Source organism: Hevea brasiliensis, chromosome 1, assembly GCF_030052815.1.
Source record: "Hevea brasiliensis isolate MT/VB/25A 57/8 chromosome 1, ASM3005281v1, whole genome shotgun sequence".
Taxonomy (NCBI): domain Eukaryota; kingdom Viridiplantae; phylum Streptophyta; class Magnoliopsida; order Malpighiales; family Euphorbiaceae; genus Hevea; species Hevea brasiliensis.
This window is the reverse complement of record NC_079493.1, coordinates 113767832-113788500: the sequence shown is the minus strand read 5'-3', so window position 1 is coordinate 113788500 and position 20669 is coordinate 113767832. Positions and strand designations below refer to the sequence as shown.

Below are 20669 nucleotides of genomic sequence, written 5' to 3'. Positions count from 1 at the left end.
CAGAAGGTGAAGTTTGAACACCAAAGACCGTCAGGGAAGCTGCAAGAGCTCCCTATCCCAGAATGGAAGTGGGAAATGATCACTATGGATTTTGTGACTGGGTTGCCTCGTACCACGCGAGGATATGATTCGATATGGGTAATTGTAGACCGTCTAACCAAATCAGCTCACTTCTTGCCTGTGAAGACTACATATTCTGTGGCACAGTACACCGGCTCTACATTCGAGAAATAGTCAGATTGCATGGAGTTCCGCCCATAATATTTGACAGAGGGCCCCGATTCACTTCGGTTTTGGAGAAAGTTGCAGGAGGCACTTGGCACACAGTTGAACTTCAGTACGGCTTTCCACCCTCAGACAGACGGACAGTCCGAAAGGACAATCCAAACACTGGAAGACATGCTTCGCATGAGTGTCTTGGATTTTGGAGGTCAATGGGATGATCAGCTAGCTTTGGTGGAGTTTGCCTACAACAACAGTTACCATTCCAGCATAGGGATGGCACCCTATGAGGCACTATATGGAAGAAGGTGTAGGTCTCCTCTGTGTTGGACAGAAATGGGGGAAGCGAAGGTGCATGATGTAGACCTAGTGCAGTACACTTCAGAGATAGTTCCTTTAATCAGAGAACGATTGAAAACAGCTTTCAGTAGGCAGAAGAGTTATGCAGACCCCAGACGAAGGGATGTGGAGTTGTCAGTAGGCGACTATGTATTCTTGAAGGTTTCTCCAATGAAGGGAGTCATGAGATTTGGAAAGAAGGGCAAGTTGGCACCTCGGTATATTGGACCTTTTGAGGTTACTGATAGAGTTGGAGCAGTTGCCTACCGGCTAGAGCTACCACCCAACCTTTCTCACGTTCATCCCGTGTTTCACATCTCCATGCTCAGGAAATATATTCCCGATCCTTCTCATGTACTACAATCGGATGTAATATAACTAAAGGAGAACTTGACATTTGAGGAGCAACCTGTAGCCATAGTGGACTACCAAGTGAGACAGCTAAGATCAAAACAGATCCCTATGGTTAAGGTTTTGTAGAGGAGCCAGTCAGTGGAAGAGTGCACCTGGGAGTTAGAACGGGACATGCGTAGCAAGTACCCTTATCTGTTCAATGTGTAATCATGTATTTTATTCTACCTTGTGTAAAATTCGAGGACGAATTTTCTGTAAGGGGGGAAGAATGTAACACCCCTGATTTTTTTATATATTATTATTGGGCTTCGTGTAGGTATCCTCAATTCGCGAAAATTCGACAGTTGTCCGGATCTGTGAATTTCCGGCCAGACAGACCAGCTACCGAAAAAGTCTCCGAATTGGACCGAGGTTTTGGCTAGCCCCATTGTCGACGTCCCAGCGTTCAAGTCAGAATCGGCAAAGGTAAACCCGAACCTTGTTTTTACGTAATTTTCTAGTGCTTAAATAGGACTAAAAATCCGTAAAATATTCGTGGTAGCTTAGAAAATTATGATTGATTTGATGGGCCCAGGAGGGGCTGTGTGATATGATTGAACTGTTAATATATGGATTGTGAATATAGAAGTGCGTTTTTAGCCCTTTTGCAGGTTGGGTAGGTCCTAGGTATAGGGAGACTGCGGATTTTCGCACGACTTAGGGCGTAATTGGTCTTTTCTTTGGTTGTATTGAGTCGATTGTATTAAATAAATGTAATATGATTGTCGGGTGAGCGAGTCTTCTTCCTCCGCCACCCACAAAGTGATTGTCGTCAAGTCTGTGAGTAAAATATTAATTTTAATTGTAATTTCGATATTATTATATGTTCAGCATGCCCATGCATCACTTATATGCATATATTTATGTAGTTAAACTCTAGGCACGATTTATGTTGCATTCATAACTGTTGATGTACCATGGATGTTGTTGTGGTAATTTGGAGCAGTGTGCGTGCGTTGGCGTGCGTGTGATGTGGTGTGGACTATGGATAGGACGGGGCAGTCACGGCTTGAGTAATTCGCTGGGACCCGATCCTTCGAGGGGTAGTCACGGCTTGAGTAATTCGCTGGGACCCTCGATTTGGTTATTAAGTGGAAGTCCGAGCTTGAGTAATTCGCTGGCACCAGGTTGGATTTAAGAGAGCTGTATAGGGGATCAGCTCCCATATGTTATGATTGATACTACAGGGTGTGTGAGTGCTCCAAATTACCTTTTTGATGATATGATGTGAAAATGATGTGGATGTTGCATTTCACTCTACAGGGTGCATTAGATTTAGATAGTTATAGAGATTATGGTTAAAATTGATATTTTACTCTCTGAGTCGAACGCTCACTCCTGTTCAAAAATTTTTACAGGCCACAGGAGGATATTTTATTCTGGGTTAACCTGCTTTTATACTTCGCAGGTTGTTTATCAATATTTGTGTAATTTTATTTACTCCTAGAATTTCCGCATGTGTTAGAAGTATTTATTTGATTATGGTCTGTAATATTATTATCATGTTGGACCTGTAAACGTATAATGATATGCATGTTTGATGGATTGGATGAGGGAGCTGAGCTCCCATTTATTATTATGTTGATGAGTATGTGGAGGGTGAGCTGAGCTCCCCAATTGACTATATATTGTGTTTACAGGTCGGGTGAGTCGAAAACTCCCCGTTGGTAAGTCCATTTTCTGGCCGGACTCTGTCCGTTTGTTTTCTTGAAATTGGGCCCAAATGGGCCTTAGAGTTGGGTTACTGAACAGTTAGGCTTACTACGGGCCTCGGGGGCTTTAGGCTGGCCCAGGTCCTAGTGCCGGTCCGGCCCATAGGTTGGGCCGTGACAGTACTTGACCTTCAATAGTATTTAACCCATTTAAAATTGAAATGAGTTTTGAATGCCACCTTAGGTATATCACATAATAGGTATTGGATGAAATAAATTTATCAACATCAAGCGGATGTGCTCAATTATTGATTTCTACAATTTATATAATTTTAGATGAGAATGGAAAGACAATCATTGCCCAATCTCAACGAGATGAGAATGGGAAGAGCAATCATCACCCCGATTTTATCTGTTAGTATTTCAAAGAGGTACACAGCTATCAACTCCATGCGATCAATTTAAAATTAACTTTTTAATTTGACATTCATGAGTTTCAATTCATCATATGTAATGAAATGATACCTTTAATTCAATTATATAAACTTTGAGTGCCATGTAGGTAGATTACATGGTAGGCATTAAATTAAATAAATTTATGAAACTAATTATTATTTTATTACCCCTGTTTTGCAACTTTTCTTTCCTACAATTTTTTTTTTAATTTTATCAAAAAATTAACTTCATTCAATTCAACCAAAAATAAAAAATATAAGATTAGAAATCTAACACAAGCATATTCTGAACTCTAAATAAATTGATTATTCGCATTCTTAATACACTCAATATTTATAAAAGTTTAAAAAACAAAATAAATCAAATTTGTGACTGAGTTTCTTAGACCATTTGCTAACTAATGGACTAGACCTCTTGAAAGACAAAGAAATGCCTATTATAATGAAGCTTGTTTGTATGCCAAATAAATCGTTCTAAACATTGTATGATTTGATTTTTCTTTTCTTTCTAAGCATAAATACAGCAGGAGGGTAGAGGAGAATGGATAAAAGAAGGTACAAATTTCTTGCAGAAATTGGTAAAAATCCAAATAAAATTTAAACAAACAAAAGAAAGAAAGAAAAAAAAAAGAAATAGAGAGAGGAGGAGGAAGAAGAAGAAAATTTTTTTTTAATGTAAAAAAAAAAGCAAATATTTGGATGATTATTATAATTAGACTCAGGTTAATAATTTATGCTAAAATTAAAAAATATTGGATAAATTTGATAAAAAAATAATCTCTCTTCCTAAATAGTTTCCTTAAAGTGAAAAATGTTAGGTGGGAGACGGAAAAATTAGATGGGAGGCCCATAAATTGTGAAAATTTTAATATATCATTTTATTTTTATAGTTAATTTTCGCATAAAAAAAATTAAAGACAACATATTAAATTAAATGAATAAAAAAAATTTATTTCCCTTTTTGCCAACTCAATTTTTTATTCTCTCTTCACTTTCCAACAAGAGAGAAAAGTGACTTCATCTCCATCATTCTCTCCACTCTCCATTTGTCTCCTCACACTCTTTCCCATCATTTTTTCATACAAAGAGTTCATTTTCCATCCCCTGCATTTCTCTCTATAACTTAGCTTCCGTTTATTCTTTTAAGCTTGTTTCAAATTCTTCATAAGCTATGGGTAACGTCTTTTCAATTCAATGCGGTGATGCCTTGATCGGTCGTTGCTGGGATTGCGTTGCTGGACAAGCTCTTTATGTATGTCAGCTTGAAGACAATCTTCAAGAACTTGAGACTGCAAGAGATAAATTAAGAGAGCTGAGCAATGATGTGATGCGGATGGTCATCAGTGAGGAAACTCCACAAACAGTGCAGCTGGATCGAGTTGGAGGATGGCTTTCAAGGGTAGACGCTACCATTACTGAAGTTAATTCTCTCCTCAACAGAGCTACGCGAGAAAGACAGAAATTGTGTCTCGCAGGCTGTTGCTCCAAGAACTGTAAGTCCACCTACATGTTTGGGAAAAGCGTTTCCAGAAGCCTCAAACATGTGGTTGGTTTGATGAGCGAAGGTGAATTCAAAGAAGTGGTTATCAGGGCCCCTGCTGTCCAACTTCAAGCTAATCTCGAAGCTTTAAGGACTGCAAGACGAGAATTATGGGCTTCAAAGCAGGATGTGAAGCGGAAGGTTGACTTTGAGGAAGGACAACAAAAGAAGGCGCTGCAACAAGTTCTATTGTGGCTTTCGATGGCGGAAGCGATGATAACCGAAGCAGAGGAGCTCGAAAGAGATGGTCCGCAACAAGTTCAGAAATTGCTAGCTGGAGATATTTCCAATTACATGTTCGTGGGAAGGGTCGCCAAAAAATTAGAAGATGTGATTGCGCTAAAAGCCAAAGGAGATTTTAAGGAAGTGGTTGAGAGGACACTTCCAGAACAAGTGGTAGTAAGAAATGTTAATCCAACAGTGGGCACTGAAACTACCTTAGACGAGGCATGGAGCTTCATCACGGGAGATCAGGTGGGAATTTTTGGCATGTACGGTATGGGGGGAGTCGGTAAAACTACTCTTCTTACTCAAATCAACAATAGATTTGCCACTATATCTAATAATTTTGATGTTTTGATTTGGGCTGTGGTTTCTAAAGATTTGAAACTTGAGAAGATTCAAGAGCAGATTTGGAAAAAAATTGGCTTTTTGGATGACAAATGGGAAACGAAAAGTCTCCGTGAGAAAGCAGATGACATATTCCATGCATTGAGTAGAAAGAAATTTGTATTATTGTTAGATGACATATGGCAACGAGTTGACCTTGAAGAAATTGGGGTTCCTCTGCCTACAAGACAAAACAGATGCAAGATAGTATTCACAACACGCTCTTACAGAGTAGGCAGGCAAATGGAAGCTGAAAAGATGATAAAAGTGAAACCTTTGGATTGGGAAGAAGCTTGGGCATTGTTTCAGAAGAAGGTTGGGGATATTGATCTAGAAATTGTTCCTCTGGCTCAAGATGTTGCTAAGGAGTGTAGAGGATTGCCAATCGCTCTCATTACCATTGGTAGAGCCATGGCCAGTAGAATTACAAGGGAAGAATGGAAGCATGCTCTTAAGGTACTAAGAAGTTCTGCCACAAGCTTACCAGTCATGGAGGATGAGGTATTTCAAGATATGGAGGTTGAGGTATTTGTACGATTGAAATTTAGTTATGATAGTCTGAGTAGTGATAAAGTTAAATCTTGTTTCTTATATTGTTCCTTATTTCCGGAAGACTTTGAAATTTGCAAACGTAGATTGGTAGATTATTGGATTTATGAGAATTTTGCTGATCGCAGTGAGTCATATTCTATAATCGGTTCACTTGTTGGGGCATGTTTATTGGAAGAGCAAGGCGGACATGTGAAAATGCATGATGTGATTCGTGACATGGCTCTGTGGATAGCATGTAAATATGAAAAAGAAAAGCACAAGTTTTTTGTGGAAGCGGGTGCCCAATTAACTCAAGTACCAGAGGTTGGAAAATGGGAACGATCAAAACGGATGTCCCTGATGGCAAACTCCTTCGAGAGAATCCATGAAGTTCCTAGATGTCCTGATCTTTTGACTTTATTTCTCAGCGATAATGATAATTTGAGTGAGATCAGTGATTATTTCTTTCGATTTATGGATACACTAACCGTTTTAGACCTATCAAGTACTAATATCAAAAAATTGCCAGTAGGAATATCAAAATTGAAATCATTGCAATATCTTAATCTGTCAGGGACGCCGATAAGGCAATTGCCAGTTGAGTTGAAAATGTTGGTAAATCTGAAATATCTGAACTTGGAGGGTACTTTGCGGCTAAATAGGATTCCAAGGAGAGTCATATCTAGTTTATCATCATTGCAATTTTTGGAAATGCACGACGCTGGTGTTTTTGACGTCCAAAAAGGGGAAGATAATATATTGAGGAAAGATAATCTGCTAATAGAGGAGCTACAATGTTTGGAACACTTGAATGAACTGAGCAGCACAATAACAAGTGTCTCAGGTCTCCAGAGTTATGTCAACACCCTCACATTACTCAACTGTACTCGAGCTCTAAGCCTTCAATTGTTTCCTGGTCCACAATCTCTCAACATTTGGTGGTTAGCAAATATGAAGAATCTAGGAATTATACATATGGCTGGTCGAAGTGACATAGGAGAGCCGGATGTTGATGTTGTAATGGAAGAGATAGAAACACATGATGATGCAGGTGGACGTCTAGGCAACTCAATGATCTCAAGGGAGACATGCTTTAACAGCCTTAAAGTATTGAATTTAATGGGAAGCCTCAGATTGAAGGATCTGACATGGATTATTCTAGCTCCAAATTTGACGGACTTGAATGTGGGCGAGAACAAGCATATAGAAGAGATAGTAAGTGTTGAAAAGTTAGATGATGTTCAAGTTGGGGATGAAAATTTTAACCCATTTTTTAAACTCCAAGTGCTCAGCTTGCATTATTTACCACAACTGAAAAGCATATATTCCAAAGCCTTGTCCTTTCCCTCTCTAGAAAAAATCAAAGTATATGAATGCCCACAGCTTAAGAAGCTGCCATTAAACTCGAGCAGCGCAAATGGAGGCAAAGTTGAGATTAATGCAGAGGAACGATGGTGGAAAGATGTTGAATGGGAGGATGATTCTACTAAAACTACCTTTCTACCGTGCTTTGTGCCTCATTGATTTCCATAGGTAATTGGTTTTTGTTTTCAACTTGTTATTTCAATTTCCTTCTAATTCTTCCGACAAAAAAAAGCCCAATTCAGTTCTTTATTTTGCCACCTTGCATATTAATATATACTCGGGCTTTATTTTAGCATGTCTGCAAAACAATCTTAGCATTTTGCATTGACATATTTTGATCATATTATTTCCTGGATCAAATGCTTGAAGGCTTTCGGTTTTATTGTTGAGTCTGACTTCCGATGAAATTTTTTAGGTGGCAGAGGATGAGCTGGCAAACTATGGAGTGGTGTAGTTGGCCAAATGCTGCATTTAGCTTTCGAAGCTGTGCTGGTGGAGTCTTTTTTTTTTTTTTCCCCCCATCTGGGTGTGTGGGTGGAGTTATTTTGTTGATATTGCGCATTCTCAAGTATCAGGACTGCAATTCTTGCGCATTTCCTATTACTGCATGTGTAGCTTTTTGAGATGTTTTCTTCAATTTTGTAACTTTCTGTCTCATCTTGAACTTGTTTTGTGTTTCATGAGTTGATTTGTTTTGCTCGAATTTGCTTTTTGTAGGAGAGAACAATAAAATTTCAGGTAAATTCATCCTGCGTTTAATTTGTTGTGACTGTTAATGATAAAATTATCAATAATTCATTTTATATGATCATACAGCCATAAACATTACTACTACTGATCATGCTAGCACTTTTTTAATATCTTCAACAATCACATATAGATATACATATTAAACCTAATTTATTTGATAAATATTCATAATAGATCTAATGCAATTGGTAGATTAATTGTGAATTTTATACGATAAAAAGAACTAGAATTAAACTATATACACGATTAAACTATCCAATTCAAACTTGACGTGTCAGTAAAATAATGACAAAACATATTTTCTTAATTTTTAATTAATTAAATTAATAAATTATTGAATGCACCCTTTGGTGTATCTAAGAATAATCCTTATTAAACATTGTTAAATAAGACAGCTTCAAATTTTGTTTTAGGTGCTCAAAATTAAGAGTTGACAGATCAGTCCTTAGGAAATAAGCCTTTCAAACGACTGCGCAGTATAAAATTTCTGTAGAATTACTCAACATCTAGGGCCACAGCTCAAAGAGGTTTAAATAAATAGTTTATATATTTCTTATACTATAGCTTTAAGATTTAAATTTCTTAATTATATTTCTTTTTTTTTTGTTTTTACTATAATGATAAAATTATAAAACCTAATTTATTTAATAAATATTCATAATAGATCTAATTAAATTAGTAGATTAATTGTAAATTTTTTACAATAAAAAGAGCTAGAATTAAACTATATATACAATTATGTTTATTAATAAATTAAAGTAACACAAGTATTGCCGATGAAAGTGTAATTTAGTTGGTTTTTTTATATCTTAATAAATATATAAAATAGGAAAATTTCGAATTTTAATCTTTATACCTATCTCTTTTTATTATATGAATCAACTTTATTCATGTGGTATAAGTAGTAACTCTACATTTTATTTAAAAGATTAAATTAATTAGTAAATATTTTAGAAATTAAATACAAATCCTAAATTCATTAGGATTAAATTTAAAATCACAAATTAAGTCCTAAATAAATTTATAACTTCAATTATATATATGTGTGTGGGCTAGACTTTAATTACAAATCTAAGCTTAAACACCAATAGGAGTAGATTACTTCTTACAGTCGGTTTTATTAGTTCAAGTGCTCCACAGACACCACTAGATAAGCGACCGATCGTCGTAAATGCTCGACTTAAATTCGACTCAAAAACCTCCTGATCACTTCACTCACTCAAATCAAACTCAGATTCTGAACAAACCTAATTTCAAGCATAAGAACTGAAAAATGCTGCAGACAAGGTTAGTAAGCTCTTTATTTTTCTCTGTTTATTCAATTCATCTCAATGGTTAAATTGGTGATTCTTGTTTATGTATCAGTTTGATACTAATTATCATTTCTCTCTTGGGCGTTTGAAACAGGGTTTGGAGATTTGTGGCATGCCTATGGGTAAAAGACGGCCAAATACACGGATAAATCAATATGCTGTAGATGATTACTGCCCTGTGCATAAAAGTATTGAAATTCAAAAGCCTCATATGGTTTCAACAAGAACATTGAAGAGAGGATCACCACTTGGCATGTATGGCCTTGAAGCTCATCCAGTAACTGCTCAAAAGAAGGGACTGATTGAAAAAGATGGTAGCCATCATCGAATTTGTTCAATGCATCCATCTCCAACTCTTGAAAAGGTAGATATAGTTGTTTATCCAGATGCATCATTGGGTAGAAATCATGTTCTTTTTTCTTTTAATGTTTCAACAGCTGAGTTTTCTAGAGTGGATGAAAGTAGGGGAAGTGATAGTTTTCTTGTAGAGTCCTCGATATCTGTGCATACTGATAGTTGTAGATCCTCTGTTGGTAGTTGTAGTGCTATGGGCGATGATTATCAAAATTTTCCCTTTAGGTTTTCTACACCACACAGTAACAATATAGAGGATTGCTGTAGTGATGCTGAATAATCTTCTAGAGTGGATTATGCGACAGAAGGATGTCCACTTTCTTTAGATGAGCGATTGGGAGTAGAATTCTACAGGTCAGAATTATCTACATATTGTTGAGGATTTGTATGCTTCGGGGCCTTTGCGTTGGGAAGATGAAGCAACATTGACAAATCTACGTCGTACGGTTCATATTTCAGATGGGGAGCATTTGATGGTGCAAAGAAATTTGTTACCTGCTAATATTATGCTTCTTGTCAACTGACCTGATTTAGTCTCTTTTTTCTCCTCTAATATATTTTCCTTAATTGATGTCAAGATGTTGTAAGGAATAAATGGCATGAAAGAAATGTATAATCTAGATTTTATTTGTTTATCTTTTGATTTATCAAGTTACCACAGCTTATTCGTATTTTTAAAATTTTCCTTTTAGTTTTTTTTTATTATTTAATTGGCTGAATGTGTATTTCAATTTCAGCAAATGAATCACAATAGTTTTTTGAAGTTACTGTTTTTAATCTGTATTTGCCTATTTGGTATTTTCTACTTAATTGCTCAGTTCATTGAACTCATACTTTGAGAAGCAATCTGTCAAATAGATGTTAAACAAATTTCCAGTCATGTAAAAAGGTAATCTTTTCCAAAGTGTTAATGGTCAGAAACCCCAACAGGCTCCGTTATGCTCTGAAAATATTTTGCGGGATGAGAGAGAAATATTTATATATTTTTTCAACGTCAAAGTGAATGCCCTTTGCAAGTCCTCCAATGCGTTGTATGAGGTTAAACATTTGTGAATTGTATTGCATCTGTTCTCTTCTATATTCAAGAACTTGAATTGTCAGGAGTTGCCATATTTCTTGTTTTTTTTTGCTTTTGACATGATCATTCTGTTAGATGTTCCATCAAACTTTTTCCATATCCTGCAATGTATAATGTCTAGCAGTATGGAGTTTAAGGTGATGAATATGCTGATGCTTCAACGTTGTCCATCACATATCATGGCCAATATTGGAGGCTTGCTTGTTTCTAGAGGCCTCAAGGCCTCAAGATGATGAATGATTCATCGAGTTACCCTCATGCAGGGCTTAGACTTTGAGGCAACATCCACACTTGATTTCCCGCAGAAACTCGTGACTAGCTGCTCTGGTCATTGGTATGATGTTTTTTATCATTTTATTTAGAATTTTAATAGGTAGTGTGTGTACATATATATATATATATATATATATATATAAGATTTAATAAGAGTTAAATTATAAAAATTTAAAAATATTAAAAAAATAAATATAATTTAAATTGAACTCAAACTCCGCCTAAGTAGTTTGCGCTTAGCCAGTCCCAAGCCCAGATAAAGGAGGAGGGTTGCGGTAGGTGACAACCAGCGTAAAAATTTCGTCATACCTTATGATATGGATTCAAATGATATAAACGTTGGGGCGTCCTCTACTAACGACGGGCTACATCGGAGCCCGGGTGTAGTGAGAAATATGTAAGGGTGTAAGGCGTTCACCGAAAGCGACGCATCATGTCGGGGCCCGGCTGTGGTGTTAAGTGAGCAAGGGTTCCCATATCATGGACGGGTGTGGGTAAAGAAGTTAGTCCATAGGACAGATAGTAGAATAGATAGTGGAACAGAGCACAAGATAGATATAGAAAACAACAGAAGATATCATAGAAGGAGACCAATTAGGAAGGAGCAGGATAGGAGGATGATCAGGGTCGGCACTTGGAATGTTGGATTACTTACAGGAAAATTAATGGAGCTTGTGGATACCTTAGAAAGGAGAAGGGTGAATATTGCTTGCATTCAAGAGACTAAATGGGTAGGAGAGAAAAGTAAGGAAGTGGGTCATTCAGGGTACAAACTGTGGTTTACCGGAAATGAGAGAAACAAGAACGGAGTGGGCATAATCATAGATAGGACATTGAAAGACGCAGTAATAGCTGTGAAAAGAGTAGGAGATAGAATTATACTAGTAAAGCTGGTACTAGAAGTAGAAACAATAAATATAGTTAGTGCTTATGCCCCACAAATAGGACTAGACAGTGAGAGTAAACAAAAGTTTTGGGAAGATATGGATGATTTAATGCAAAGCATACCGAATGAAGAGAATGTTTTCATTGGTGGAGATTTGAATGGACATGTAGGAAGTGATAGACAAGGTTATGAGAATGTTCATGGAGGTTTTGGTTTTGGCAGTCGAAATGAGGAGGGAAAAAGCATCCTGGATTTTACTATGGCATACAACCTAATACTAGCAAATACCTACTTTATAAAAAGAGAGTCACATTAAATGACTTTCAAAAGTGGGCAACATAGAAGTCAAATCGACTTTCTCTTAACCAGGAAGACAAATAGAGCTCTATGCAAGGATTGCAAGGTCATTCCAAGAGAGGCTTTAACAAGTCAACATCGGTTGGTGGTCTTGGATGTCAAGTTTAGGAACAATTCAAGTAAGGTCAGAAGAAATAGTGTAGCTCGAACAAAGTGGTGGGAGTTCAAAGGAGTAAAGCAAGTGAATTTCAAAAATGAGCTTCTCGAGTCCGAAGTATGGAAGCTGGGTATGGAGGCCAATGATATGTGAATACAGATGGCATCAAAGATTAGAGAAGTAGCTAGAAAAGTACTTGGAGAGTCTAAAGGACATGGACCACCCTCAAAAGAGACATGGTGGTGGAATGAGGAAGTACAAAAGGCAGTGAAGAGAAAAAGGGAATAGTATAAGAAATTACCTAAATGTGATAATAATGAGGCATATGAACAGTACAAGATAGCAAAGAAAGAGGCAAAAAAAGCAGTTAGTCAAGCAAGAGCACATGTCTTTGAAAAGTTATATGAGAAACTTGGAACTAAAGAAGGGAAGAAAGATATTTATAGATTAGCAAGAATGAGAGAAAGGAAATGTCAAGATCTTAATCAAGTTAGGTGCATTAAGGATAAAGAAGGAAAAGTGTTGGTAAAAGATGAGGACATTAAAGAAAGATGGAGAAATTATTTTAATGATCTCTTTAATAATAGTCAAAATAGTAATAGCGTGAATATAGACTATAGAATAATAGAAAAGAATGTGAATTATACTAGAAGGATTAGATCTTTAGAAGTAAAGAAAGCACTTAAGAGAATGAAAGTGAGTAAAGCCTGTGGACCCGATGAAATACCAATTGAAGTGTGGAAGTGTTTAGGAGATATAGAAGTGGCATGGTTAACTAAATTATTTAATAAGATTCTAAACTCAAAGAAAATGCTTGATGAATGGAGGATGAGTATTTTAGTACCTATTTTTAAAAATAAGGAAGACATATAAAGTTGCTCAAACTATAGGGCAATTAAACTCATGAGTCATACTATGAAGTTATGGGAGAGAGTTGTGGAGCATCGACTGCGTCATGATACTTCTATCTCTCTCAATCAATTTGGTTTCATGCCCGGTCGTTCAACTATGGAAGCGATCTTTCTCATTAGAAGCTTGATGGAGAAATATAGAGATGTGAAGAAAGATCTACACATAGTTTTTATTGATTTGGAGAAGGCTTAGATAGTGTTTCAAGAGATGTCTTATAGAATGTGTTAGAACAAAAGAAGGTATCTATTAGGTACATACAAGTGTTGAAAGATATGTATGAAGGAGCAACTACTATTGTGCGTACAGTGGGAGGGACACAAGAGATTTTTCGATCTCAATTGGATTACACCAAGGATCAGTCATAAGCCCTTAACTTTTTACATTAGTTTTAGATGAATTGACGAAACATATACAAGAGAGTATTCCTTGGTGCATGATGTTTGCGGATGATATTATTCTGATAGATGAGACACGAGAGGAGTCAATAGAAAACTAGAGCTTTGGAGAAATACTTTAGAGTCAAAGGGTTTTAAGTTAAGTAGAACGAAGACAGAATATATGCATTGCAAGTTCAGTGAAGGCCAAATGGATGATAGGGAAGGAGTTAGTTTGAATGGAGTTGTACTGTCCCAAAGTAATCACTTTAAATATCTAGGCTCAGTCCTTCAAGTAGATGGAGGATGTGAGGAGGATGTTAGTCATAGGATTAAAGCCGGATGGATGAAGTGGAGACGTGCCACGGGAGTTTTATGTGATCGTAAGATTCTCAATAAGTTGAAAGGAAAATTTTACCGTACTGCCATACGACCGGCTATGTTATATGGTAGTGAGTGTTGGGCACTGAAAGAGTCGTATGCGTCTAAGATAAGAGTTACAGAGATGAGAATGTTAAGGTGGATGAGTGGCCATACTAGACTAGATAAAGTCTGTAATGAGAGTATTAGAGAAAATGTAGGAGTGGTGCCAATTGAAGATAAGTTGAGAGAAGGAAGATTGAGGTGGTTTGGTCATGTGAAGCGTAAACATACGGAGGCTCCAGTTAGACAAATAGAGCACATTAGGTTAAAGGATAAAAAGAAAAAAAAGGGGTAGACTTAAATTGACTTGGAGGAAAGTAGTGCAACATGATCTAGAAGCATTACATATTTCTGAGGATTTAACCCTATCGTTTAGAGTGGAGAAAGCGAATCCATATAGCCAACCTCAAATTTTTGGGATAAAGACTTAGTTGAGTTGAGTTGAGTTGAGTTTAAATTGAACTCAATTCACTTAATGTAAAAATGAAATTTGTTTTATTTTGAAATTTAATTTGTTTGTTTTGATTTAAATACTATCAAGACTGACTTTATCAGTTTGGTTTGATTCGAACGGATCATGTATAATTTAGAAAAGAAATTGACCTACCTTTATAATTTGTGGTTTTATAATTAATTTTTTATAAAAAAGTTAAAGCCAACATAATAATTTAAATAAATAAAAAAATTATTATTTCCTTTTTTCTCTTTTTTTTCTTCTTTACCTTATTCTCTTTACTTTCCAAACAAGAGAGAGAAAAAAGTAATTTTATTTCCTATGATTCTCTCCACCCTCCATTTCTCTCCTCTCCCTTTCTTCCTTGGAATAAATTATTAATTTATATCTAAGTTCTTAAAATTTAATAAAACCCGCATACTAACTGTTATTTAAAGTTTGAGTAAAGATTGAATTCGTGAATTTCAATTTTATTAAACAAATTGATCCTTTCCTTCCAATTTATCGTCTAAAAAAACCATTTTATAATGGCAAAATTGCCCTTGTATAATCTTCTTTTACCTCTAAATATTTCACTATTAATAATCAGAATAATTTATAACTAAGTTTATAAGATTCGGTAAAATTCATATATTAATCCTTGTTTAAAATTAGGTAATAATTGAGTCCTTAAATTTCAATTCCGTTAAATAAATTAGTTCTTCGATTAAAAAGATAATTAATTTGCTGTTAGTATATTGACTCTGAAAAGAAAAAAATTATTGGCCCTCTTTTTATTATGAGGTTAGAAAGTAATTAAAAATGAAAGTTTAAAGCAATACCATTTATAATAATTTAATCAAAAAATATTTTTATTTCATTTTTAAACGAGCATTATTAAGACCACTGTCTTTCCTCAAAAGCCATAGACTCCACAATGAAGCAAGGAATAAAACGATTCATGCATCGTTATCAAAAAGCCATAGAATCCATTATTATGCAAACTGCAAAGACTTAAAGGGATCAATACCATTATTCTTCATCTTTTTGCCTCTCATTTTTCACTTCACTTTATTTTCTCTCTTCACATTTCAATCAAGAGAGAAAAGTAATTTCATTTCCATCATTCTCTCCACTCTCAATTTCTCTCCTCTCCCTTTCTTTCTTATCATTTTTTCAAACAAAGAGTTCATTTTTCATCCCTTATATTTCTTGTAATAACTTAGCTTCAGTTCATTTTTTTACGCTTCCGTCCAATTCTTCATAAACTATGGGTCACGTCTTTTCAATTCAATGCGGTGATGCCTTGATCGGTCGTTGCTGGGATTGCGTTGCTGGACAAGCTCTTTATGTATTGATGCATGCATTTTAGATCATCATTTAGGAGTAATTTTTGCACATAATTTACCCTTATTCATAGCTATTATTATAGATATTAGTATATATTTAGTCAATTTTACAATTTTCACATTTCTTAGTTTAATTTTTGGAATTTATTTGTTTTGTAGGTTAAATCTGGAGAAATTTGATGTATTTTGATCAGAGTAGCCATTTGGAGGAGATTAAAATCGAATTGCAAAAATTTTGAAGTTGAGAAAAAAATGGCCGAGAGCGACACAACCTGCAGCACAACCGAATTAGCTCATGTCGCAGGTTGTGTCGATCGTCAGATATTCACGCCGAGAGCGACACAACCCGCGACACAACCGACTCGGCTTATGTCGTTTTTACTGGAAAATTGTTGACGTGGCATTTCCGTTACTCCAGCTTTTTACCTCACCTTTTCTGGATCCTTCCCCCTTTTACCCATTCTAGAACAGTCCCTTAGCCTATATAAAGACCCATTTTATCACTTTCTTTCCATATAGAGAGCAAGGGAGTCATTTTCGGTAAAAGTGAGAAAGAGAGAAAGAGGAGCATTTTCTGCATTTTCTGCATCTTCTTCCAGCAGCAGCAAGGATCAAGTTTCTGCACTTTTCTGCAGAGATCCTGCTGCAGATTTGCTGGGTTTTTCTACCCCTTTAAGCTTACATTTCCATTATTTCTTCATTTCTTCATTTGGGTTTATGTTTAAACAATGATTTGTGAGTAGTTTATTGAGATTCTAGAGATGGGTTTGTAAATATTGATTTGTTTTGTGGTTTTGAACTGATTTAGCCATTTAAATGGGATTTGTTATATTTTGATTTATTGCTTGTGTGCTTATTTCCTTGCTTGATGAATGGGCCCTCATTAAGTTAAGTTTTAATCCTTAATAGATGGACTGAAAAGTGAATATTGGGGATGGATAATCTTGCAATAAACTTTATTTTCTTGGTGTTAGAAATAAGCTAAGAAGATTAAGGGGAACTTTCCAAAAATCAATTAGAGCATTAATTGGGTTTTTGTTAGATTTGAAATACCGTGAAAACAGGGTTTGATTTAATGAAAACCAATTTTGAGATGCTTGAAAAAGGTTTCAAAAATTTAAGAATTGATTTCCCTCAAAATTGCAATTCTCATGTGTTTGGCTAAATTAGGGAAAAATCACATGCAAACAATATTGAAAATCCAATCTCTAGAATCAATTTATTTTTCATTGAAATTAGATATAAATCCTCCAAACCTCATAAATAGCAATTTAAATTTAAATCCAATTTAAATCCAATTTCTATAATCACTTTATTTTTATTTTTATTGAATTTAGATTTAATTCCTCTCAATTTCATAAATAGATATTTCAAATTAATTTTTGGGTAATCTAGTTTAATTAATTTTAGTTAATTGATTGATCTAGTTTTAATTCCTCAAATACCAATTTTAATTCCAAATTTCATTTTACATCTTTAATTTTTGTCTTAATTTTAATTTTTAGATTTTATTTTTAATATCTTTTAATTTTTGTCATTCTAATTTGCTTATACTTTTATTTCCAATTTAAGCACAATTCCTGTGGATCGATATCAATTTTAAAACTATACTCATGACCGTGCACTTGCGGACACACGAGATCAAGTTTTGGCGCCGCGTTCTTGGAATTGTTTGTTTTAAGTTGGATTTTAATTGTTTTAAGCTAATTAGAATTTTTATTTTCTTTTATTTTTACTATTGTTCCTTGTGTTTTTTTCGTACTTTTCTTGTTTATGAGACGATCGAAAAGCACAAGTGACATCAATTGTTGTTCAATCTCAAATTGAAAAATTCTGTCGAGCCAACAAAAAGGAATACAAAAGACGAAAAGAAGCAGAAAAAGAAGAACAACAAATATTTGAGCAAGAGGAGACAATAGAAAATATGGAGAATCAAAATAGAGCTATTGGAGGAGATAATGGAGGAAATGAGCAAAACGGACAAAATGTTAATCAAAATGATCCTCAAAGAAGATCCATGTTAGATTATGCTTTTCCTAGATGTACTGATGTGAGAGATAACAGACCTATTATTGGAGCTAATCAATTTGAATTAAAAACTGGTCTTATTCAAATGGTTCAGAATTCACAATTTGGAGGTAGCCCACTTGAAAATCCTCATTCTCATTTGAAGAAATTTTTGATGATATGTGGTACACAAAGACAACCTGGAGTTTCTGATGAAGTGATTCGACTCACTTTATTTCCATTCTCTCTTCGGGATTCAGCATTGGAGTGGTATGACTCACTCCCACAAGCTATTATAGCTACTTGGGAGCAGTTATCTCAAGCTTTTCTATCTCAATTTTTCCCACCTGGGAAAACTACTCATTTGAGGAATTTGATGGTAGCTTTTAAACCAAGAGATGATGAAACTTTGTATGAATCCTGGATGAGATTTAAGGAGCTTGAAAGGCAATGTCCTCATCATGAAATACCCAAATGGATGATTGTTCAGAATTTCTACACCAGAGTTACTCGACCATAAGAAACACAATTGATTCACAAGCAGGAGGAGATTTCATGAGAATGACAAGTGAAGAATGCTATGATCTATTAGAGAAGATTGCTCATAATACCCATTTATGGGGAAATCCTAGAGCACTTGAGCCAAAGAAAGCTGGGATCTATGAACTTGACTCAGTTAACTACATGAATGCAAAATTTGATCAGTTGACTCAGCTTCTTAGTGATTTTTGCACAAAGGCAACAACCTCAACTCCTACAACTATGCAACAAGTTGCCTTCACAAATGGAACTCAAAGTTGTGGAGTTGATTATTCTTCTTATGGTGATGATTATTTGCAAGAGCAAGCTGCTTATGCAGGAGGTTATCAACAAAAACCTATGGGAAATTCTTATTCTAATATGAACAACTCAACATGGAGACCACAAGCAACTTTTGCTCAACAAGGCCAAAGCTCAAATTATCCTCATAACCAGCAGTTTATGCAACAGAACAAGCCTCAATTTCAGCCCACAAGACAACCACCACCTGGATATCAAGCAAGAGCACAACAATCCCTTCCACCTCATGAACCGAAGCCATCCTTGGAGAACATGATGGAGAAATTTTTTGCTGAACAAAGCAAGATGAATAGCAAATTGGAGGAAGAAATGCAACACATGAGACAAACCATGGATCAATTACAAGTCCACAACCGCATGTTGGAGACTCAATTGGCGCAACAAGCAAGCTCATCAGGAAGCAATTCCTATGGGAAACTACCTAGCCAACCACAAAACCCTCATGAACAATGTAAGTTGGTGACCTTGAGAAGTGGTAAGAAAGTTGGTCAAGAGAGTGAAAACAAGAGAGAAGAAAAAGAGAGCACAAAAGAAGAAAATTCAGTTGAGAGCAAGAAAAATGAAAAGGAAGAAGAAAGCAAAAGTGAGCAAGATGAGGGAGAGAAACCATACATCCCACCTGAACCTTACAAGCCCACCCTTCCCTACCCTCAAAGATTCATCAAGCATAAACTAGACAAACAATTTGGCAAGTTCCTTGAAGTGCTAAAGAAATTGTATATCAATGTGCCATTCACTGAGGCACTATCCCAAATGCCAAGTTATGCCAAGTTTTTGAAGGAAATTCTTTCCAACAAGAGAAGGCTAGAAGATTATGACACCATTAACTTGGGAGAGCAATGCAGTGCTATAATTCAGAAAAAGTTACCTCCCAAACTCAAAGATCCAGGTGTGTTTTCCATCCCTTGTCATATTGGTGATAATTGTGTGGCAAATGCTTTATGTGACCTTGGAGCTAGCGTCAGCCTAATGCCTCTTTCAATATATGAGAAGTTGAATATGGGAGAGTTGAAGCCCACAAACATGTATCTTTCACTGGCTGACCGTTCAATTAAGTATCCGGAAGGCATTCTTGAAAATGTGCCTATCAAGGTTGGGAAATTCTACATTCCGGTGGATTTTGTCATTTTAGATATGGAAGAAGACACAAAAGTTCCTATCTTATTGGGAAGACCCTTTTTGGCAACAGCTGGTGCATTAATTGATGTAAAGGGTGAGCAATTGACGCTTAGAGTGGGAGATGATCAAATGATATTCAACATCAATCCAGCCATGAAAAGGAAACATGAAGAAGTTGAGTCTTGTTTGCGGGTAGACATTATTGATGAGATTGTTCAAGAGCATTTGCACAAAGCTATCCACAAGACCCACTTGAAAATTGCTTAGTCCATGGTGGGAGCATTGATGATGATAATCACAACATAGCTGCTTTTGCACAACACTTGGAGAGTTCTCCACCACATCCTGAAGCCACAATTTTTCAACTTGAAGGAGTGCAAAATTTGGAGATCAAACCACCATCATTAAAGGTAGAGGATGCCCCAAAGGTAGATCTTAAACCTCTTCCTTCCAACCTCAGGTATGCTTTTCTTGGACCAAATGAAACATATCCTGTTATAATTAATGCATGTTTGACTGATATTGAGATTGACAAATTGTTGAGAGTTTTGAGAAAATATAGGAGAGTTTTGGGTTATGCAATTGATGATATAAAGGGAATTAGTCCAACAGTTTGTATGCATAGGATTTTTCTTGAGCCAAATAGTAAACCTTCCATTGAACACCAAAGAAGATTGAATCCTACAATGAAGGATGTTGTGAAAAAGGAAATCCTAAAATTACTAGCTGCTGGAATTATTTACCCTATTTCTGACAGTGAGTGGGTTAGTCCTGTGCATGTTGTACCAAAGAAAGGTGGGGTGACAGTTGTTAAAAATGAGAATAATGAATTGATACCCACTAGAACTGTTACAGGTTGGAGAATGTGCATAGACTATAGGAAGTTGAACAATGCCACAAGAAAAGACCATTTTCCCCTTCCTTTTATGGATCAAATGTTAGAGAGATTAGCCAAGCATTCATTCTTTTGTTACTTAGATGGATATTCTGGTTTCTTT

At 35.8% G+C, this 20669-nt stretch overlaps 1 protein-coding gene and 1 non-coding gene across 2 annotated transcripts; one reads left to right on the top strand and one right to left on the bottom strand.

Annotated features, from left to right (window-relative positions):
- The first annotated feature begins 4023 nt into the window (after positions 1 to 4023).
- On the top strand, positions 4024 to 7865 carry LOC110665334 (probable disease resistance protein At5g63020). The gene is made up of 2 exons (XM_058147859.1): positions 4024 to 7274; positions 7522 to 7865. The coding sequence occupies exon 1, from the start codon at positions 4233 to 4235 to the stop codon at positions 7263 to 7265; it is 3033 nt and encodes a 1010-aa protein (XP_058003842.1). The 5' UTR covers positions 4024 to 4232; the 3' UTR covers positions 7266 to 7274; positions 7522 to 7865.
- A 10208-nt stretch (positions 7866 to 18073) lies between these two features.
- On the bottom strand, positions 18074 to 18180 carry LOC131169763 (small nucleolar RNA R71). The gene has a single exon (XR_009140671.1). It is a non-coding gene; the product is annotated as a small nucleolar RNA R71 (small nucleolar RNA).
- Between the last annotated feature and the right edge of the window lie 2489 nt (positions 18181 to 20669).